Consider the following 23,966-nt stretch of genomic DNA (forward strand, 5'->3'; position numbering starts at 1 on the left):
CTCAATCACCTGTAGTGGAAGACTATTCCAGCGATCAACCACTCTTTCAGTGAAAAAGAATTTCCTGGTGTCACCTCGTAGTTTCCCGCCCCTGATTTTCAACGGATGCCCTCTTGTTGTCGTGGGACCCTTGAAAAAGAAGATATCTTCCTCCGCCTCGATGCGGCCCGTAAGATACTTGAACGTCTCGATCATGTCCCCCCTCTCTCTGCGCTCCTCGAGCGAGTATAGCTGTAATTTGTCAAGCCGTTTTTCGTATGGTAGATCCTTGAGTCCCGAGACCATCCAGGTGGCCATTCTTTGCACCGACTCCAGTCTCAGCACATCCTTGCGATAATGCGGCCTCCAGAATTGCACACAGTATTCCAGGTGGGGCCTCACCATGGATCTATATCAATGGCATAATGACTTCCGCCTTACGACTGACGAAACCCCTTCGTATGCAGCCCATGATTTGTCTTGCCTTGGACGAAGCCTGCTCCACTTGATTGGCAGACTTCATGTCCTCACTGACGATTACCCCCAAGTCTCGTTCTGCTACCATTTTTGCTAGGATCTCGCCATTAAGGGTATAAGACTTGCATGGATTCTGGCTGCCCAGGTGCATAACTTTGCATTTTTTGGCATTGAAGTTGAGTTGCCATGTCCTAGACCATCGCTCCAGTAGGAGTAGGTCGTGCATCATGTTGTCGGGCACTGAATCTTCGTCTGTTGTGCATTTGCCCACTACATTACTCAGTTTGGCGTCATCGGCGAATAATGTTATTTTACCTCGAAGCCCTTCTGCCAAGTCTCTTATAAAGATGTTGAATAGGATTGGGCCCAAGACTGAGCCCTGTGGTACTCCACTAATCACCTCCGTCATTTCGGAGGGGGTGCCGTTCACCACCACCCTTTGGAGCCTACCTCCAAGCCAGCTCCCAACCCATTTCGTCAATGTGTCACCTAATCCTATAGAACTCATCTTGCTCAGTAACCTGCGGTGTGGTACGCTATCGAATGCTTTGCTAAAGTCCAGGTACACGATGTCCAGGGATTCCCCAATATCCAGCTTCCCCGTTACCCAGTCAAAGAAGCTGATCAGGTTGGATTGGCAGGATCTCCCCTTAGTAAATCCATGTTGTCGGGGATCCCGTAGATTCTCCTCATCCAGGATCTTATCTAATTGGTGTTTGATTAGAGTTTCCATTAGTTTGCTCACTATCGATGTTAGACTCACTGGTCTGTAGTTTGCTGTCTCCATCTTTGAGCCTTTCTTGTGGAGTGGAATGACGTTAGCCGTCCTCCAGTCCAACGAGACGCTGCCCGTACTAAGGGAGAGGTTGAAGAGCGCGGACAGTGGCTCCGCCAAGACATCACTCAGCTCCCTAAGCACCCTGGGGTGCAGGTTGTCCGGCCCCATTGCCTTGCTAACCTTGAGCCTTGACAGCTCACTGTAGACACTGCTGGGCGTAAACTCAAAGTTACTAAACGGGTCAACTGAGCCAACCCTTGTCTGTAGCTGAGGGCCGAACCCTGGCGCTTCTCGGGTAAAGACTGAGCAGAAGTATTCATTTAATAGTTGGGCTTTTTCCGAATCCTTTTCCACATAGTCTCCGTCTGGTTTCCTAAGACGTACAATCCCGCCTGAGTTTTTTCTTCTATCACTGATATACCTGAAGAAGGATTTATCTCCCTTCTGGATGTTCTTTGCTAGAGACTCCTCCATGAGGAATTTAGCCTCCCTGACTGCTGTTTTGACGGCTTTTGATTTGGCCAGGTAGTCTGCTCTAGAGTCTTGCTTCCCTGATTGTTTGTAAGAGATGAATGCTTTTTTCTTCTCCTTGATCAGGTCTGAGATCTCCGCAGTAAACCACTGTGGCTTATTGTTCCTTCGCCGTTTACTTACTGATTTTACATAGCGGTTTGTTGCTTCTTGTATGGTTGCTTTCAAAGTCGACCACATGTCTTCCACGTTATCGGTTTCTTCTTGGCTTTGTAGCGCCTGGTGAACGAAGTCTCCCATTTCTTTGAAATTTGTGTCCTTGAATTTGAGGACTTTGGTTAGTGTAGTAGATTTAGTGAAACCTTTCCTGATATTGAACCATACCATGTTGTGGTCACTGGAGGCCAATGTGTCGCCCACCGAGACCTCTGTGACACTTTCTCCATTGGTAAGTATCAGGTCCAGTATTGCCTGATCCCTTGTCGGTTCCAACACCAGTTGCCTGAGGCTTGCTCCTTTCATAGAGTTTAATAGCCTCCTGCTGCTGCCGGAAGCAGAGGTAAGTGTAACCCAATCCACATCAGGCATGTTGAAGTCACCTAGCAATACTGTGTCCCCACGCAAAGTGATATTTTCTATATCTTCGATTATTTCCATATCCAGGTCATCCTGTTATCTTGGGGGGTCTGTAAATTACGCCAAGATACAAGCATTTGTCCTTCCCTCTGGCCAAATTAACCCAAAGGGATTCCCCAGTATACTGGACATCTGAGATTCTCGTGACCTTAATGTCATCTTTAGTATATAATGCTACACCCCCTCCCTTCCTACCCTCTCTGTCCCGGCGAAGCAAGTTGTAACCCGGTATGACCATGTCCCACCCGTGGGTGTCTGTGAGCCAGGTTTCGGATATCGCCACCACATCCAGGTCGGCATTCCTTATTTCTGTTTCCAATTCCAGGATCTTGTTTCCTAAACTGTGTGCGTTGACGTACATAGCCCTCCATGTTATATTTTTGTTATGTCTCAATGGGGATATTCCTGTTTGAGCTATTTGAACACCTTTAGCATTGTTTGTGTTATTTGTGCTTTCCTGAGGCTCAGAACCACAATGTGTACTCCCCATATACCCAGAACTACAGTGTGTACTCCCCCTAGACCCGGAATTACAATGTGACCCATAAATATGATGTGACCCTACTCCCGACTCAAAAGTGTGTGCACTCACCCCTGACCCAGAATTTCGGTGTCTACTTTCCTCAGCCTCATAAATGTATTGGCATTTTAGTTCGCCTGGTATGTTGTTTGTGCCTGTACCCTCCCCCGACTTACCTAGTTTAAGTGATCCCTACAAGAGAAAGCCTGAAGCTCAGAAACACATCTAGCAGAAGTAATGGCCACCAAGAAGTCCGCTTTAAGAGTAAGGTCCTTCAAAGAACAGTCGCCTAACAGCTCAAAAGGTGGGCGCACTAGAACTGACAGAACCAGAGTCAGATCCCAAGATTGAACAGAGAGTCGTATGGGAGGCTTGAGTAATTTGGCCACCCGCAAGAAACTAATCACATCGGGAATGGCAGTCAAACGCTGACATTTCAACAACCCATGAAAGGCTGACAAGGCCGCAAGCTGAACCCAGAGAGAAGACCAAGCCAGTCCCCCATCCAGGCTATCCTGCAAAAACTCTAAGATGTTAGGCAGGGAAGCACGAAAAGAGACCACTCCACGTGCATTTTCCCTCTCCTCAAATAGGTGTCAAACCCTCACATAAGCCTGAGAGGTAGAAAGCCTCCGGGACCCCAAGAGAATTGAGATCACTTTATCTGAATAACCCTTCTTATCTAGGTGACCCCTTTCAAGAGCCAAGCCGTAAAACAGAAGGGACCCAGATCGAACATTGGAATGAGCCCTGAGTCAGAAGGTTGTCCAAGAGAAGCAGATGAAGAGGATCCGCCACCAGATGCCTCATCAAATCCAAGTACCACGGTCACTGGAGCCAATCCGGAGCCCCCAGAACCATACGTCCCAGATACCGAATAATGTGGAGAAGAAATTTGCCCACTAATGGCCACGGAGGGAATACATACAACAGCCCCTCCGTTAGCCATAGTTGAACCACAGCATCAGAGGCCCTTGGCCTGACCGTCTCTACGACGACTGAAGAATCGGGGCATTTTGGCGTTGATACTTGTGGCAATCAGGTCTATGAGGGGCTGACCCCAAGGCTGCACTATCAACTGAAAGGCCAAGGGAATTAGACATCACGTGATGACTTAGGAAGTCCGCTTGAACATTCTCCACTTCGGCTATGTGGGAGGCCGAGATGTCCTGAAGGTAAGACTCTGCCCAGACCATGAGCAGAGCCACCTCCTGCGCCACCAAAGTGCTCCTGGTGCCCTCCCTGATGATTGACATAGGCCGCCACCGTGGCATTGTCTGAAAGAACCCTGACTAGCCCATCAGAAAGGACAGAAAGGCTAACAGTGCCAGATGGATGGCTCTGTTCTCTAAGACATTGATCGACCAAGAAGCCTTCTCTGTGGACCAGGTGCCCTGAGCTGAGTAACCTAGACACTAAGCTCCCCAACCGAGAAGACTGGCATCCGTGAGCAGCACTGTCCACAGTGGCTGGTCCAGACTCGCCCCTTGTACAAGATAGGAGGTCTGGAGCCACCAACGAAGACTGCACCGAGCCAAGTCCAGAAGCAGAACAGGATGATCTAGACTGTACCTCTAAGGCTACTACCTCCGAAGAAGAGCATATTGAAGAGGACGCATGTGGGCTCATGACCACCTCACCACATCGAGGGAAGCCGCCATCAACCCCATGACTTGGAGGAAATCCTGCGCCGAGGACACCAGGATGCCATAAGCAGGCAAATCTGAGATTGTAATTTGCTTACCCAGGCCTCCGGAAGGAAGACCTCCCCTGAGGAGGTGTCGAACAGCACTCCTAGATACTCCAGGCGCTGAGAAGGAGACAACCGGCTCTTGGCAAGGTTGACTACCCATCCCAGTGACTGCAAAAACTTCACCACCCGAGATGTGACCCGGGTGCTCTCCTGGAACAACTTCGCTTGAATCAACCAGTCATCCAGAGAGGGATGAACTAGAATGCCCTCTTTTTGCAACACTGCTGTGACGACCACCATCACCTTGGTGAATGTCCGCGGAGCCGTGGCCAGACCAAAGGAAAGCACACAGAACTGCCCCAAGATCAAAAAGCGCAGGAAGCGATGATGGGAGGCCCGAATAGGTCAGATCTAGAGAGGTCAGAAACTCTCCCGGCTGAACCTCCAGAATCACAGACCGCACAGACATGCGGAAGGAAGGCATGTGAAGAGCCCTTTAGACCCCCTTCAAATCTAGGATGGGTCGAAAAGTCTCTTCTTTCTTTGGCACCACAAAGTAAATCGAGTACCAACCTGTGCCCCACTCATGCAGGGGAATTGGAACCACCGTGTGGTGATCCAACAATCTTTGAAGGGTCTGGCGAAAGGCCTGCTACTGCCACGCTACTTGCGAGGGAGAAGCGAGAAACCGGTCTGGCAAGGAACGGGCGAACTCCAGAGCGTAGCCATCCTGGATCACCTCCAGAACCCACTTATCGGACGTGATGTCTGCCCACTTTGGCTAAAAATCCATCAGCTGGGCGCCCACCAGAACAAAGACGGGCGCCAGCAATGAGTCTTTAGGCAGGACAAGTAGCAGGGGACCCTGCGGGGCACTACCTGCACCCTGGTGGGCCCCACGAAAGGAAAGCATGTGCTGGAAAAACCTGCCTCTAGAGAGCCCAGGGGACTAAAAAGAGGCAGCCCCTCGACCAGGGCGGAAACAGCAGAAATCACACTCAAGAGCAGGGCCACCTTGAGCCAGCGGCCTAGGCCTATCCTCAGGTAAACAAGGCACTTTAGAATCAGTGAGAGTCTGAACCAACCTCTCCAGGTCCTCACCAAAAACAAAGAGCCTTTAAAAGGAAGCTTTGTCAACTTAGCTTTGCACACCGCATCCGTCGACCAAGCACGAAGCCACAAGGTACAGTGAGCTGCCATTGCAAATGCCAGTGACTTGGCAGAAGCTCGCAAGAGGTCATACATGACATCTGAAAGATAAAAAGCACTCAATTCAATCTTTGCTATCTCGTGCTTGAGCAATCCGCAATCCTCAGTTTTACAGTAAAGGACATGCTCAGCCCAGCGACAACACGCCTGAGCCACCAGCCCGCCACACATCGCCGCCTAGACTGCCAGAGCCGTCACATCAAAACTTTGTTTAAGGAGGGACTCCAATTTACACTCCTACGGGTCCTTTAAGGCCGCACCGCCCTCAACAGGCATGGTATGCCTTTTAGAGATGGCCGAGACCACCGTGTCCATTACAGGCAACTTCAGAGTGTCCCTATTGCCTTCAGGAATGGCATACAGGCGGGCCATGGAGCGCGCAAAACAAAAGGGAGCTCCTGGCACCTGCCATTGTGCGAGCATAATGTCCTGAATATCCTGATGCATAGGAAAAGAGCGGGAAGCAGAGAGGATCCCCTTAAGCAAGGGGCCCACCATATGCAGGTGCTCCGACACGGTGTCCTCAAAGGGCAAAACTGAGGAGACCTGAAGAATAAGCTCATGAAGCTCTTCTCACTAAAAAATGCGCACCACAGTTGCATCTTTGCCACCAGGGGGGTGCTTGAACCCCTTGCTGGCGGAATCCGATCTCCTGAGAGGATCCTGGAAATCTCCCCAAGGGCCCAGGTCATCAATAACTTCTTGCTCTGGGCAAAAATCCTCATTCCAAGACACCCTCAGGTGCTTGGATGAGAGAGGAGTAGAGGGGGGCAAGGGGCAAAACCGCCACTGCCTGGACCCCCCCCTCGAGTGGACACAGAACCTCCAGCCGCCAGCACATAAGCTTTACAAAGTGCTAACATAAATTCAGGGGGAAACCCTCCAGCGGCACCAAGGAACTCCCTGCCCCAGTAGGGGACCCTGCCATATTTTGCCCCTGTATTTCCAGAACTGGGGGAAGGTCACCTGAAGTAACAGAAATGAAGGAGGAGGTTCCCGCCGAAATTGGACCTGAAACCGCCAAAATCATAGCTACTGCGGCCTGTTGTGTCTGAAAAGCCTGGGACTTTCATGACGCTGAAGCTGAGGAACCGACCGACACGAAAAGGGAATCCCCAGCCGTTTTGGCAGTAAGGTATATGCGGCGGGGTGCCCTGGCCGCCGGCAACCGCTGCCGACGAGACTCCCCCACCACACCGGCCTACACAACACTTGCACAGGCCGGCTGCGAGTACCTCATGTCTGGAGCACAATGAGCATTTTTTCCCCCTTAAAAGTGCTCATTGTGCTGAAAAATGCCCTAGCTGTAATAAAAGTGCCGGTTAGATGAGAAAACCCCCCAATACAAATGGCAGTTTTAAAGGGAATTGAGCCCTTTAGACTGGCACACCTAAGGATTTATTTTTTTTTAACTTAGTCAGAACAGACTCCACGGTTCTCAAAGCTGGAGGGCTGACCAACCAGGGTGCCAGGCCGCCGGCTGAGGCACCTCTACAAAAATGGAAGGTGGGGGGAGGGACCCAGAATGAGACTCGCCGAGTTTAGCACTCCCGAGGTCGGACGGATCCCCAAACAGGACCCATCCAAGCTCTATCCAGTACAAAAGGGGAACCCAGGAGTCCAAAACAAAATTCCAACAGTACTAAGAGGGGAGGCGAATTAATCTTACTACCTGCTTTAATGGAGACTGAAGAAGACTGGCTTGCAAGAAGGGAATCTATTCTGATATACAAGTTTGTTCTCAGTCTCCACCTGCTGGTAGCAGTGAGGTATATAACCCATTCATAAGGAGTATACCAGTTTACCAGGCGCTACAGAAATTCTTTTTCACGGAGAGGGTGGTGGTTGCCTGGAATGCCCTCCCGAGGAGGTAGTGGAAATGAAAGCGGTGATGAAATTCAAAAAAGTGTGGAATGAACACAGGGGATCTCTAATTAGAAAATGAATGGTATAAAACAAACTAAGGTTGGTACTAGGCAATCCTGCATGGTCTGTCTGTATCCCATATATAATTTAGGCTAGTACTGGGCAATCCTGCACGGGCTGTATCCCGTATATGATTTGGTTCAGGATGAGATGAGGAGGACTTTGATAGAAGCTCCAGTGACAGGATGGTTAGGATATGCTGGAGTGGCCTTCAATAGCAACTCCAGTAGTGGGAACCTAAAGACAGTACTGGGTAGATTTATATGGTTTATTGCCCAGAAATATTAATGGAAAGACAATTTAGCCATGACTGTATAATGAGTGTGACTATTGGGCAGACTGGATGGACCGTTCAGTTCTTTATCTGCTGTCATTTACTATGTTACTTACCTGAGGGCTTATACTCACCTGGGGGCTTTGATCACCAACCCCAATGATTTTAGTTTAACAACCTCTTAAGTAGGTCATAAAACATATGCTTACATACTGATTGATTTTTTTGCAGTTTCAGTAACTTCTGGTTTTGTTTAGATATTTGATTTTTTTCCCCCAGAACTTTTTGGGGGCTTTTATTGATTGTTGGTTTGCCATATTTATAGCAGCTTTCAACTTGGACCACTGCCCTTCCACTTTTCCTATGCTGCCAGCTCCTTCTTCAGGTATTCCTCCCTTTTACCAAAATATGCACATATGAAATGCAGTACTACATTTTTACTCTTATATCAAACCATATTGTGTGAGGATTACAATCGCTTAGATGAGCACCCACTCGCCCACTAGTGCTCACAAATGGACACTTACTTCATTTGTGAGCACTAGCTCCAGAGTCGCCCCTTCCCTCATAGGTTCCATTATCATTTCTGTCAGCAAAGTACAAAGTTGCTGGTATTCAAATGCCAAGCAATCCTTCACGGGTGGGGTGATCATTGAGGGACCTGCTCCACAATAGCCAGGTCCCCTACAACCAGCAACAAAATCTATGAAAAGGCAGCACTGGCTGTGCAGAACCTGGGCTTTCATTAATACTTGGGGACCATGAGTCAATTTTAGCAGGCAATGAAAAAGGTGTTGGTACTCAATATCTCAAGTACCCCCTGAAAATAATCCCTGCCCCAATCCTCCTTTTCCTAGGTCTTTTCTGCTTAATCTCCAATAAATCTTCTTCTTCTACTACTACTACTACTACTACTATTTCTATAGTGCTACCAGATGCATGCAGCGCTGTACAGAGTCACAAAGAGTAAGAAAACAGTCCCTGATCGAAAGAGCTTACAATCTAAACAGGCGAGACAGACAAATGATGTCATGGATACAGTTAAGAGGAACGGTTAATCAGTGGGCTGGGTTGGAGGGCACAGGAGTAGGGTTAAAGATTGAAAGCTATATCAAAAAGGGGGTTTTCAGTCTGCTTTTAAACAAGGGAAGGGAAGGGGCTTAATGGACAAACTCGGGTAATTTATTCCAGGCATAGGGGGCAGCTAGATGAAAGGAACGAAGTCTGGAATTGGCAGAGGAGGAGAAGGGTAACGCTAAGAGTGACTTATCTGAGGACCGGAGTTCTCTGGGAAGTGTATAAGGAGAGAGAAGCGAGGAGAGATATTGAGGGGCAGCAGAATGAACACACTTATAGGTCAGCAATAAGATCTTGAACTGTATGCGATGGCAGATAGGGAGCCAGTGAAGTGACTTAAGGAGAGGGGTGACATGAGCGTAGCGAGGTTGACAGAAGATGAGTCACGCAGCAGAATTTTGCACAGGGGGAGAGGCGACACCGAGGGATACCAGTTAGGAATAGATTGCAGTAATCTAAGCGTGAGGTTACAAGAGCTTGGATAAGGGTCCGGTTGTGTGCTCAGAGAGGAAGGGGCGAATTTTGGTGATATTGAAGATATAGAAGTGAGAGGTCTTAGCAGCTTGTCGAAGACGACTCAAGGTTGCGAGCAGAGGAGACTGGAACAATGACAGTATTATTTACAGAGATGGAGAAAGAAGGCGGAGGAGCAGAGGGCTTAGGAGGAAAGAGGAGCAGCTCAGTCTTGAACATATTTAGTTTCAGATTACGGCAGGACATCCAGGCAGCAATGTCAGCCAAACAAGCAGAGACTTTTTCTTGGACTTTAGGTAAAATTTCAGGTGTAGAGAGGTAGAGCTGGGAATCATGAGCATAAAGGTGATACTGGAAGCCATGGGAGGAGATCAAGGCACTGAGAGAAGAGGTGCAGAGAGGGAAGATAAGAGTCTTAAGTCAGAACCCTGGGATACACCAACCACTAACGGGGTAGCAGCAGAAGAGAACCCACCAATACAGACACTAAAGGTGTGTTGGAAAAGGTAGGAGGCAAACCAGGAGAAGACAGAATCACGGCATTCACTTCAGCGGTAGTACAACTTCTTTTTGGTTAGTAATATTACTGGTGCCATGACCTATTTTGGCCAACAGTTTCCCCTGCTCTTTCAGGATTTCAGGTCAATCACAATCAACATTGATTGGGTTACAGTACCATGAACTTTCATTTACATCTACCAGGGTTTTCCCTCCTATTATTTTAAATATACTACTGACAACACAGTCACTGAAGTAAAGGGAGCTAAAAACCACACTGCCTTCTGGAATGTGCCTTACATGAGCTCTAAATCTGGGAACTTTGTTCAATCACTGAGCAATGGTAGAGATTCCCTATTTCCATAAGTTGTAAATGGTGCTTCTGTAGCTTCAGCCAGTCCAAGGAATGGCAAACTTAATCCAGGTTCTATGCATGGCAGTGCACAGTACTACTTCAAGGCAGGTCTTATTACAACTATTCTTCAGTCATGCATTTTCTGCTATTCTAGGTCAGAAGTGAAAGCAAACAGCTTGGGCCATCTTCTTTTATTCTTAGCAGCACAATTTCATTTTGCTATAGTTATGAAATACTATGGCTTTAAAGAAGAAATCATGAGATGAGTATTGCTGGTCCTTTATGTCTTATTTTTTTCATAACATTGTCATCTATACCAGTGTTTCTCAACTCGGTCCTGGAGTACCCCCTTGCCAGTCAGGTTTTCAGGATATCCACATTGAATTTGTATAAACTTGATTTGCATACACTGCCTCCATTATATTCAAATTTCTTTCCAGCATATTCATTGTGGATATCTTGAAAACCTGACTGGCAAGGGGGTACTCCAGGACCAAGTTGAGAAACACTGATCTATACAATATAAACAGAGAGACACAAATTTTTGTTAATTCCCTTTCAAAGGATCAGAAAATATTTTGTTCTTACCTGACTGTTTATCTTTTAGAGCTGTTTTACACATCTCAATACGGGCAGAATGATATGGAACATAACGATCCTGCAAAGAGCCAACTAGCACTACATTTTTGAAGAACTGAAGACCTAAGGTAGAGAAATAAGATGATCTGTTTATGAGGATAAATAAAACACAGATAAGTATATGTTTACTAAGGACTGGGCATGGGTACCTATGGACGTGGTAAGAGCAGTTAACTTAGCTGGTTTTAAAAAAGGTTTGGACAAATTCTTAAAGGAAACGTCCATAGTCTGTTATTGAGATGGAATGTTGCTACTATTTGGGTTTTTGCCAAATAGGTACATATGACCTGGACTGGCCACCGTGAAGACGGGATACTGGGCTAGATGGACTATTGGTTTAACCCAGTAAGGCTATTCTTATTTTCTTATTATCATCCCAATAAACTTTGGGGTTTTGATAAAGGGTATGTCAAGTTTGGTTTTAGATTATCAGAGTCATACTTGGATACCCTATGAATTTGAAACAAAACAAGCAACTATCATATGTGGTTCAATGCATTATCTGTTTTAAACTTCTACCTAGTCTAGATGCAGATATTCACACACCACTTATGCTTAAAATTATGGTTTCAAATAAAATGAATCTTCGCATATGCCCCAAAATTTAACAAAATAATAGACTTATTCAAACTTGAGTGAAGCTAGCTGCATGAAATCAAGTTGGATACCTGTAGATCTGAACATGAAATGGAGATGTGTTGCCAATTTTTACTATGAATTTACAGTTTTGGGATTTATAAAACAGAAAATCAATAACTTAAATGAGCAGGTGTATGTTTCATAGGACAAAACAAAAAAGTCTCAGTTATGCAAAAGCAAATTATCATCAAAATGAGACCAAAATTACCATGCTATAAGTGAAGGAAAAAAGATGTCTGTCAGTGCACAGTACTGCTTTGCTATTGCAATTATACTGTCATCATATTGCAGGACTAATTATCACTCATAGGCAAAAATAACCTCCAGCATTCAAAAGCGTGTGAGTAAAGCTAACACTGATACAAATCAAGCAAGCACTTATCTTTTAAATCCTGATGGGGACCCGTTTCACGTGCTGCTTCTTCAGGGGATCCAAGTGCTGCATCTTAATTCAGAGTCCAGTCTCCTACTTCGAATCGCTGCTGCTCCCCATTGGGATTCAAAAGATAAGTGCTTGATTATAGCAGTGCTAGCTTTACTCACACACTATTTAAATGCTGGAGGTTTTTTTGCATATGAGTGAAAATTAATCCTGCAATATGGTGACAGTATAATTGCAATAGCAAAGCAGTACTGTGTACTATGGACATCTGAGACTTTTTTCCTTTAATTACATCATTGGTCTCATTTTGATGATAATTTTCTGTTTCATTACTCCACACTTAGTTTTGGTGCACTGATCACAAAACAAAGGTATGCTCCTAAGAGCACATAACATACTGGCATGCATTCATATATTCAGGCCCCACTGGTTCAAAATAATTTTAAGCAGCACATTTTAAAGATCTAATGTCATTTCTGTGGGACACAGCTAAGGTTATTTGTATTGGTGAAACATAGAAACATTAATACATTTCCAGAGGTTGTGGTAAGAGCGGATAGCATAGCTGGTTTTAAGAAAGGTTTGGACAAGTTCCTGGAGGAAGTCCATAGTCTGTTATTAAGAAAGACATGGGGGAAGCCACTGCTTGCCCTGAATCGGTAGCATGGAATATTGCTACTCCTTGGGTTTTGGCCAGGTACAAGTAACCTGGATTGGCCACCGTGAGAATGGGCTACTAGGCTTGATTGACCATTGGTCTGACCCAGTAAGGCTAGTCTTATGTTCTTACACACACTACAGCCTAAGTGAATGAATAGTGAACTAGAATAGGGGAAGACTAAGTTCTTACCTTGATAATTTTCTTTCTAGTATAAAGGCATATGAGTCTTGATCCAATGGGTTATTCACCTCTAGTAGCAAGTTGTGTAGATGCATCATCTAATCCAGGGGTCTCAAAGCCCCTCCTCGAGGGCCGCAATCCAGTCGGGTTTGCAGGATTTCCCCAATGAATATGCATGAGATCTATGTGCATGCACTGCTTTCAATGCATATTCATTGGGGAAAGCCTGAAAACCCGACTGGATTGCGGCCCTCAAGGAGGGACTTTGAGATCCCTGGTATAGATGGTCTTTTTCCGAAGGCTAGATATTTATGGTTCCATTGTGAGAGTGTCGTCTAAGATGCAGCCTAGTACCCTGGTGGATTTTTCCATTATGAGACTGATGCCTGATGAGAGAGTGAGGTTAGATATGAAATTCTGTTGTGCAGTGCGGAAACCAATGGCTTTGGTCTTAGTGGCGTTCAGTTTCAACTTGTTGTTTGTTGCCCAGGTTTGAATTTTATCTATATTGTTTGAGATTTTTCATCAATATTAGGATGGTTATTGGTTATGGGGATGATGAGGAGGATGTCGTCAGCATAAGATAGAACAGTTTCATCTTCCATTTTGATGTGTCCTAGCAAATTAATGTACGATATTTTGGATTTGTGACTCTGAGCAGTTGATATGAGAATAGACATTAAACACAGTTTCATAACGCACATTTCTAGGACTTGAATAGTGCAATATCACACATATATCCTTTGTAAAACAGGGTCTCTACATGTATTTAAGCTGCAACAGATTAAGAGTTCTGTATTGTAGTGATTAACTAAGGGCTCAGCATAATCACAATGAAATATTCAGCATCAGAGAATGCAATAAGGAATGAAGGGCCCGACTCTATAAATGGAGCCTAACTGCTAATAGCTTGTAGATGCTGGTCCATGCGGTTGTCAATCACACCTAGCGACAGCTAGGTATCCTTAGGCATCATTGAGGTAGGCGCTGGTATATTAGTGTCTATCTAGGATGCCTGAGTTTTATCTATTCTCTGCCCCTAACCACACTTACTTTTAAGGTTGGTGTTGTTAGGCATCAGAGGGTGCCTTGACTTAGATGTCACTAGGATATCTGTGTGCAACCTTAATTAGTAATAAAAACTGTTTTTTAATCAGTTTTTAATGGCATGGTCAATTTAACCAATTAAAAAACAATTTAGATGTGTGCGAATTTTAGTTAGGTGTTGCTAGGCATCTGTGATTAGAGTATGGTTTATAGAATCAGGCCCAAAATATGCATATTTGTACAATAAAGCAAAAAAGATGAAACCTACCTGTTTTTTTGCTAAGTTTGTACAAGAAAGTTTGTCGAGGGTCAGAGTGATCTCGGCATGTCAGCTGTAATAAAGAACCTGACTTTTTCCACTTCTGCATAAACCACAGACCTGTATTGGCAAGATACAAAGAAAGCCTTTATTAAAATTGCATCATTACTTGGTAGGGAAATATACCCACTGCATTAGAAAATAACCTCCTGATAGGATCAACCCAGTCCTTTAGGTGATTACAACTGGTTCAATGAAAAAGAGTGGGCTGGGGAAGAGGGTATGACCTCCTGATAGGATCAACACAATAAGGGAGATACTAAAAGAGAAAGAGGAGCATTCTAACTTACAAAAAAAAATAAATAAATAAAAGCAAATTCAACTCTAGAAAGCAATGGGCATCTCTATAAACTTAGTATATTGTAATTTAGGTATGAGCTACAATGGACGTATACTAAGCTAAACTACAACAGACTACCTTTAGCTCCAATGACCTCTTGACCCAAATTGTAACATAAGTCACTAAAGATTTGCAGGTCTAATTCCCTCATTGGTATATCTCTCTAATGTGCCAGTAAAGTTCATTTTTTGGATAGCATCACTTGTAAATTTTTTCTCCGCAGAAGTCGTAGATACTGTTCACCAGAGAAAACAGCTTCTGGCAAGATCATTAGGGTATCACTAAACATATTTCAACTGAAATTATCAGTAAAGATGGAAAGTTCAAAAATTTCAATATCTTGGTTTTCAAAATTCCCTAATTTCCTATGAAAAGGTTCTTCATATTGAACCAAGGAAGCAGTAGTTACTTGCAAGTTCTCCAGCTCTTGTACCAAAATTACAATTTGCTTTCTCACAGAGTCAGCATTTCATCCTGCTTAGGGTTAGCAGATGTCTGGGTTTCCCAGAACATGTCCTCTTTTTGAGGACTCTGTCCTAAGAAACCTAAAACCTTCCTCCTTGCACCATCACCTCATCCATGCATTGTGACCCCAGAGCTCTGCCTTTCTCTTGTGCCCTACGCATGGAACAAGGAGCACTTCTGAAAGTGCTACCCTGGAGATTCTAGATTTTAGCTTCTTAACTAAAAGCCTAAATTTGGCTTCCACATGTACCAAAACAGCAGGCTTCTCTACAGCACTGTGACATGTGAGGTCCACTTCCTTTGATCCTCACATCCAGGTATCTACAAGCTTAATGATCAAATCTCCCATTACAATGGCCGTCTTACCCTTCCTTCCTGAGCAGAAGCCCCTGGAGATACATCCAACGAGCCATAAATGACTAGCTGATAAGGTGGGTTTCCAGTCTTTGAAAAAAATGTTTCCAGTCCAGAGTTAGAATCAGTAATAGCATCTAGTTCCCAAATACTTGCAAGCCCCAATACATAGCATACTATTTCTCTTTGTCTATTTTATAGAATATTTAGCCATATGGTTTATCTGTTTCGCCTTAGTAAAGAGTTCAGCAATCCCTAGGGTAATCTCAAGTCCTTTCATACCCTCTTCCCCAGCCCACTCTTTTTCATTGAACCAGTTGTAATCATCTAAAGGACTGGGAAGTGGGCATCACTTGAGCCCCTTGAAATAAAAAAATAAAAAAAAAATCCCCCAGCCACTATAAAATGCCCAAGAATCCATAGTCCAAGTGTCAGCCAATCTGGCCAGTTTTCCACTATGACCTATTTTAAGGTATTTATTAAATCAGGTAGGGATTCTTAAACTGCTACACCAAGAACCATCTACTATTTTGATCCAGAGGCAGTAGTGCTGCTTTAAGCAGTTTGAAGACTTAAGATTTGGTGCCTTTATAAAGAGAAGAGTGTCAATGGGGAAACAATTGCACTTTCCAATTGCAACCAGGTTAGGCTGCTAGAGGGTTCAAAATCTCAACTCATGTTAAATTCTAATCTCATAATTATGATTGTTTCTGCACATAATGGGTCAATCTCAAGGCCCATATGCTTTGTTAGTGTTGTGTTGCAGCTGGCAACTTCCAATTTCTCTTTCTTTCATGCTTCCTCTAGTTGCTAAAAAGGGAGCCCAAGGAGGCTTCAATGACGAGACAATCAAGGCACAACAAAGAAGTTGTGAAGATGAGATGTCAATAATTCAGCCATGGGTGTAAAGGTCAAAGTTCACTTTATTGATAGTAGCACTGCGAGGACTCGAAGATTTGAAACTGACAGTGTTTCGGCATCTATGCCTTCGACAAGAGTCTCAATGGATGGTAGTTCTATCACACAAATAGAGCATTCAATACAAGTCAAATTTAGAAGCGAACAGGAAAATATTTGGTATCCAAAGCGAAGTGCTACTATCAATAAAGTGAAATTTGAACTTTACACCCATGGCTGAATTATTGACATCTCATCCTCACGACTCCTTTGTTGTCCTCTAGTTGCTGCCTTATATTCATTTTAATTCTATTATGAGCACTCTCCCCAGACATACTTAGCTCATTATAGCAAAAAGGAAGCTGCATTTACAGAACTTCTGCGGTGTTCTATGATCGATAAAGCTTTATAATAAATGCACATTTTGACTATTTTTTATACAAACATTTGAAGACAGACCAGAAATTGAGTTTTAAAATTTGTCCATCCCTTATATTTAATGGCAATACAATAATTTGGGAGTTCGGTTTAATAAGTCACTAGAGTTTAAGACGATCATGCATTTTAAAATTAGGAGGAATAGGGATACAGCAGTTGATATTTACAAGCATGTTACATGTGCAAAGTTGACTACTAAATAGCAAGACGAAAGTCTTAGGATAAACTTTAACTAGTGTCTCAAGGGGGAAGGGAGAAGAAAATAGGAAAAAATAATAAATTTCCTCCTTTATAGACGTGGATTTGATGGAATATTGAATTATCTAGAGATGCTTTTCTAACCTTTCCTTTAATTGCTTTTCTTTGTATTTTCATATCTAGTATTCTTTGTGGAATTTAATTATAAATATGCAACTTAATTTAAAAATAAACCAAGAAAACGCCCCCTTTATCATGACATAATATATATAAAAACACACAAAACCTGTTGCATTATTCACATTGTTATCAAAAAAGCTGAATAGCTATCATTCTTACCTGTATTAACAAGAGTACTGCTGTTGTAGAGTGTACCCAGATGAGGGCCAGACAGAGAAAGGAAGGTGTGAAGTTTGGTGAGATAACACCTAAACCTAGGTCTTGTGAGTACTGATCGGACGATTAGATTCCCCAATGAATGCCCTATAAAGCTATTGAAAATGTAATGATGAATAGTTTAGAAAGATTTTTACAGTATTTTTCAAAATTATTGTAATTACAAACCTGATGATCAGAACATTTTTAGGTAAGTAGTTTCTAAACAGAAGCAGCAGAAGAATGAAGAAAATTGTTTAGATGCAACAGAATATTGTGAAAAAATGAGTGAATGACAATATCTTGCTAAAATTTCTAAAATTACAACTGGTCTACTAAATGAAACACAGCCCAAGATAAAAAGCAGAATTCATCTTCGGATTACCCATAATCACTTCCCTGTTTTTCTCTCTGCTACTAGGAAGAGAACTGATTTACATGAGCACTTCCTAAACCCATTTCATGTATATTTATCATAGATATTTTGATGTACATTGACTGGATGGATGTTCCCAGGACAAATTTGGGAACCACTGCTCTGTACTATAATATCTTAGTAGAATTTTTCCCCCAAGCACCAGAAGGTTTTCCCACCACTGTGAGATGTAAATGATCCACAGATAATCTGTTACTTTCATGAAGAACTCCAAATCAAGGAAAGCATGTCTTTTCTGAGAACACTAGTTATAGTTAAATAGTTGCCTTTTGTATAAACATCCTGAAGTTTCAAGTTTGTTCAGAAATTTTCTATTCTGCCCATCAGAGATCTGTCTGAATTGTTTATAGCAGGGGTGCCTGAAAGGTCGGTCGCAATTGACCAGTAGTTCGCAAAGGCAACACGAGTCAATCACAGAGCCCATCCCGGGATAAACTCGCGTTGCCTTTACGTTCTGTTCTCCTTGCTTCCCCAATGCCAGGCCAGGCACATACAAGCGCCGGGCCCACAGCCTTCCCTCCCCCCATGTCAATTCTGATGTCGGAGAAGAAGTTCTGGGCCAGCCAATCGCTGCCTAGCTGACCCTGAACTTCATCTCCAACGTCAGAATTGACATCGAGGGAGGGGGGGAAGGCTTGTGAGCCCAGCACTTGTATGTGCCTGGCCTGGCATCAAGGAAGCAGGGAGAAATTGGTGGCGGTGGCTTGGGGGGGGGGCAGGAAGAGAAAAAGAAAGAAAGAGAGGGAGAGGGAAAATTTTGGGTTGGATAGTATTGCCTTATACTGAAGAGTACCAGTATGACTGTTTATGTTTTGGGGTGGGGATTTGGCTATCTGGTGTATTGGTTGTATTGTTTTGTGTTGTATTTGCCATTGTGAAAATTCAATAAAACTTGTTAAAATAAAAAAAAGAAAGAAAGAAAGGGTAGGGGGAAGGGAAAAGAAAGAAAGGGGCAGAGAGAGAAAGAAAGAAAGGAGAAGGGGCAGGGAGAGAGGAAGAAAAAGTTGGACTCATAGAGGGACAGAGAGAGATGTTGGTTGGGGAATGGAATGAGGTCTGGAGGAGAGGAAGCATTCAGGAGGCAGAAAGAAAGAAATATTGGATTTACAGTCAGAAGAAGGAAGTGCAACCAGAGACTCATGAAATCACCAGACAGCAAAGGTAGGAAAAATGATTTTATTTTAAATTTAGTGATCAAAATGTGTCTGAATTTATATCTGCTGTCTATATTTTGCACTATGGTCCCCTTTTACTAAACCATGATAGCAGTTTTTAGAACAGGGAGCCTATGAGCGTCAGGAGCAGCGCGGGGCATTCAGCGCAGCTCCCTGTGCTAAAAAACGCTATAACGGTTTAGTAAAAGAGGAGGGGGTATATTTGTCTATTTTTGTATAGTTGTTACTGAGGTGACATTGCATATTTTAAAGTCATCTACCTTGACCTCTTTGAAAACCCCCCCGAATATAAATGATAATTAACATTTTCTCTGCGTATAGTGTGCTTTGAGTTTTTTAAAATTTAATTATTGGTAGATCATTTTGACATGGTCATTTTAAAAGTAGCACGCAAGCCAAGAAAGTGTGGGCACCCCTGGTTTATAGTATAATAAGAGGTAAGAAAAATAGGAAAGAAGGTTGAAAGCTGAGAAAAAGTTAGGGAGAAAGGGGTGAAACTAGAGTACTATGTTCATAGGAAAGCTGGAGGTGGGGGAACACATGGGGGGAGGGGAAGTAATGCAGTCCTGAATAGTTATACATTTGGTAATAAGCTAGTTTACAACTGTCAATTAATGACCACAGTTCAATTTGTAAAGAAAAGAATGAGCTAGATGAACTAAAGTCAGTGATCGTCATGCACAAAATGGCCCTCCGTGTGTTTTTCCCCTCGATTGCCCGTTTTCCGATCCAATCCCCTCCTCCTGCCATTTTGGGGAGGCTCGGGGGGGGGGGGGGTAGTGGCTCCAGGGTGCCTGGTGCAGAGGTGTTCTGCGTGGCAGGAGGGATTGGGCATCCCTCCTGCCATTTGGGGGGGGATTTAGGGGGGATGGTGGCAGAGGGGGTGCCTGGTACGCGGGGGAGGGAGGGGGGGCTTTTTTTCATAGGACAGATTGTGCGTGTGTAACACACAAAAACACACATCTGTGCCATTATAAAAAAAAGCTCTAACAGCGGTGACAGGAGGCTGTTTCCCCTGTCACTGCTGTTAGGGCTCTGTGCATGTGACAATCGCTCACTGAGCAACTGATCAGTTGCATTTGCAAGCATATGATTTGCGTCTCAGTGCAAATCATTTGCATGCAAACTTTATAGCGCATCAATCGCTGCTGGAGAATCGGCCAACAGCGATTGAATTGGTATCTAGCCCAATGTATTTAAATTTTTAAAAAAACCAATCCTAGCACTTTGAACCAACATAACATTCTATGGAGAAGGGAAATAGCTCTTGGACCATCATCATGATAAATTTGAAGGGAAGGAATACTAGCTTCTAGTGAATACCTCAGTTCTTGCAAATATTATCATGAGAAGCCACAGACTTGCCACTAATATTGCCAATGACTTAAGAACATAGGCTAAGGCTTAAGCCTAAGCCAAACCCTCTGAGTTCAAGTATTCCCACATAAACAGGGAAACTCAATCTACAATTCGACTGGACACAACTGGGTCAAAATTCAGTCTGCAAATCCAGTGTTATTATTATTTTTATTCCTGCTGCTATGGTTAAATAAAATACAGAGTCAGTAGAATCTCAGTTATCCGGCACCCACGGGGATTGGTGGATGCAAGATAACTGTTTTTCTGGTTGAGAGTGTGTTAGAAACCTTGTTTAACACACTCTCGATACACCCCCACCCACCCCACCCCGTCCCAAAGCACCAGCGTGATAGCGGTCTTGAGCCGCAAAGCCCTCCTTCCCTCAAGCCCCGAAGTGGCAGAAGCAGGTGGCGGTCCTGAGCTGCAAACTCCCTCGCTCCCCTCCTTCTCTCTCTGTCTTCCGTACCTGAAGCACAGCGGTCAGCAGGAAGCAGCCTCAAAACATGCTGCTTGTGGCCAGCCCTAGCGTTGGAAGTGATGCATCATAGGAAAAGTCCTGCTGGAGTTGGCTGCGAGCAGACTGTGCCTCTTGCTGACCACTGTGCTTTGGGTAAGGAAGAGAGACAGAGAAGAAGAAAGAGAGAGGGAATTCGCAGCTCGGGACAGTCGCCTGCTTCTGCCACTTCAGGCTTGAGGAAGGGAGGGAGGAGGGCTTTGCAGCTCAGGACTGCTGCTGTGCTGGTGCTTTGGGGCGGGAGTGAGAGGGGTTCGTAGGGGCTTTGGGGCTGGAGGGAGGGAGGATTTGCGTCTCAGGATGCTGCCACTTTGGGGGACATTTTTTTCCCCCATCGGCAATTTTTATTTTCCAGTTTGTAAGAGTCCCGGTTAACTGAGATTCTACTGTATTCAGCATTGCTATCTAAATACCAAGCAGTGCTCAATATCCAGGTTGAAAGGTGAATGCCACAGATAATCAGATAACAGCAATGTTTAGCTGCTACCTGAATAAAGTTAGGGGCAGCAATTTTTCTGACCTAACTTTAGCCACACAACTTCTGCATGTGAGGCAATTTGGAAGGATATACATCAGTACTATTCTGTGTGTTACTAAATATCCACTAATAGCTCTAGTCAGTATAAATATATGGTTAATGGCAGCTGTATCTGCATATTTGCTTTTGAATATCTGGGCCTATACTATTACGAAGAGAACAGGCATACTGGCCTCAAAAGAACAAAAAATGTATAGACTCTCTTGACTTTTGCAGCCAAAATCACAGAGGACAGTGTCTTCTCTGCTTCAACAACAATCCCTTCCCCTAACAAAAAGAGGTACAGAAGGCTTATGAATTAGTATAGTAATTTAAAGACAGAGCCACAGAACATTTTCATGGTGTAGCAGAAATAAGGAATGAAAAGTATACAATAAACAGGAGGAAATCTTTTTCACTCAACAACTAGTTAAGTTCTAGATCTCACGGCCAGAGCAAATGGTAAAAGTATTAGTGCTGTTGTTTTCAAAAAAGGTTTAGGCAAATTCCTGGAGAAAAAGTCCATAAACTGATATTCAAGAAGACTTGGGAAAAGCCACTGCTTATCCTTGAGATTAAGTAGCATCGTAATTTTTATTTTTTTTTTTTGGGGGGGGGAAGGCGGGACTGTCAGGTACTTGCAAATTGGACTAGTTACTGTTGGAAACAGGATGCTGAGTTATATGTCCCTTGGTCTGACCCTCTCATATATGTTCTTATGTTAGGTAGTTGATCTCATTGGCCACCTATTTTACCCTCTAGAAAAAGAAAGTTACAAAGCATTCTAGTGCTTGGGAGAAAATCCTGTGAACAAGAAAATGACTGATCATTTTGTTCATGTGCAAGTTATAACTGAAGAAAAGCTGCCTCTAATATTCTGTGTGGTCTGCTATAGAGCCATAAACTGTTGCAAGAACTCCCTGACAGACCTGGAGGAGTTTAGAGACCAATAAGGTACACAATACCTGGAAAGATGTCATAAAAACCAATAAAATTATTTTGTTTGGTAATTTCTCACCAATTTTAACGACCCTTTCCTGCACCATAGATAATATACTTAAGCAGGCAAAGTACCCTTGCCAGCTCCAAAAACTGGAGACAGGTCACTTGCAACACTCTTGTAGCACATTGCTCTGAAGCCAATAAGAGACACCACAATAGTGGAAGCAGTATTTCCTTTCTTCCTGATTTCAAGTTTATTGCTTCTGCAGCACACTCAAACCCTTTCATTTACACTAGACCAGTGGTTCCCAACCCTGTCCTGGAGGACCACCAGCCTGTCAGGTTTTTGGGATAGCCCTAAAGAATATGCATAAGAGAGATTTGCATATCATGGAGTTGGCAGGCAAATCTGTCCCATGCATATTCATTAAGGCCATCCTGAAAACCTGACTGGCTGGTGATCCTCCAGGACAGGGTTGGAAACTACTGCACTAGACTGTAACCCAAATCTGCTAGGCCAAAATACATACCATCACAGCAACAGCTCTGAGGCCAGCTGCTATTTTTATTTAATTATTCCATTTTCTACACTGTTCTCCCAGGGGAGCTCAGAATGGTTTACTTTACATGAATTATTCAGGTACTCAAGCATTTTTCCCTGTCCTGATGAGCTCACACAGGGCCGCTATCAGGGCAGTACTACCAGTCCTGCATTCAGGGGCCCGGAGCTGACAGGGGGCCCGGGCTCCCCAGTGCTTTTCAGCCGGGCGCAACGCCCAGCAAATTTAGATGCCCGCCCGGCTGTCATCTGCCGAATCCTGCTGCCGCCACTGCTTAATGCACAGCCTGAAGAGCCGCCGAAAAACCCGCCAGACTTTAAACAAAAAAAAACCCCAGCAAGCGACTCGAACCAGGCTTCCCTCCAAAACCGGAAGTTACATCGGGGGAGGGGGGGGGTAGAAAAGAGAAGCCGGCACGGACCATTAGAGCCCCGGAGCATGCGGGAGATAGGCCAGCCACGGAGGGAAGCTTACTTACTTTTGCTTACTTCGGGCCTTTCTCGCTGCCGGGTCCTGCCTACTTTCTGTTTCCGTGAAGGCAGGACCCAGCAACGAGAAAGGCCTAAAGTAAGCAAGAGCAGCAAATTGTAAACTTCCCTCTGTCGCTGCCCTTTGGGAGATAGGTCAGCGACCAAGGGAAACGTGCAACTTGCCTTTGTCTGTAGCGAATCTGCCGGGTGTGTGAGACGGGGGGGGGGGGGGGGAATTGGAGGAGTAATGCTGCTGCACCCAATTAGGGGGGAAGGGGAAGAGAAATGCTGCTTCTGCTGTACCCAATTGGGGGGGGGAAAAAGAGAAATGCTGATGATACTGCTGTACCCAGTGGGAGGAGGGGGAAGAGAAATACTGCTGCACCCAATTGGGGAGAGAGAGGGAAGGAGGGAGAAGGAAGATCAGGAGAAGGAGGAAAGAGATGCAAAGACCATGGGAGGGAGGGAAAGGAGATACCATACCATGGAGTGGAAGAGAGAGATGTCAGGGCATATGGGGGGGGGAAGCAGGGCCAGATTAAAGGATAGGCCCAGTAGGCACAGGCCTAGGGCCCAAAATAGTCAGGGGGGCCTGCCAGTGCTGTGCTTTGGGGCCTCACCCTTGCTGGATTCGCTGGCAGCAGTAGCAGCCTCATCATCATCCCGGGCGACCCCCAACCCGATCCGACCCT

General features: G+C 44.5%; 1 protein-coding gene across 6 annotated transcripts in view; it reads right to left on the reverse strand.

The window, feature by feature from the left end:
* Window positions 1–23,966, reverse strand: part of FAM135A (family with sequence similarity 135 member A) — a 277,151-nt gene that overhangs the window by 6,560 nt on the left and 246,625 nt on the right. For all 6 annotated transcript variants that reach the window (XM_033936915.1, XM_033936914.1, XM_033936916.1 and 3 more), the window contains 3 exons: window positions 17,266–17,417; window positions 14,184–14,294; window positions 10,956–11,069 (listed from right to left, as the gene is read on the reverse strand). In XM_033936915.1, the coding sequence (XP_033792806.1) occupies window positions 10,956–11,069; window positions 14,184–14,294; window positions 17,266–17,417 (377 nt within the window). The remainder of the gene's footprint in view (window positions 1–10,955; window positions 11,070–14,183; window positions 14,295–17,265; window positions 17,418–23,966) is intronic.

The sequence above is a fragment of the Geotrypetes seraphini genome, chromosome 3, assembly GCF_902459505.1.
Source record: "Geotrypetes seraphini chromosome 3, aGeoSer1.1, whole genome shotgun sequence".
NCBI classification, from domain to species: Eukaryota; Metazoa; Chordata; class Amphibia; order Gymnophiona; family Dermophiidae; genus Geotrypetes; species Geotrypetes seraphini.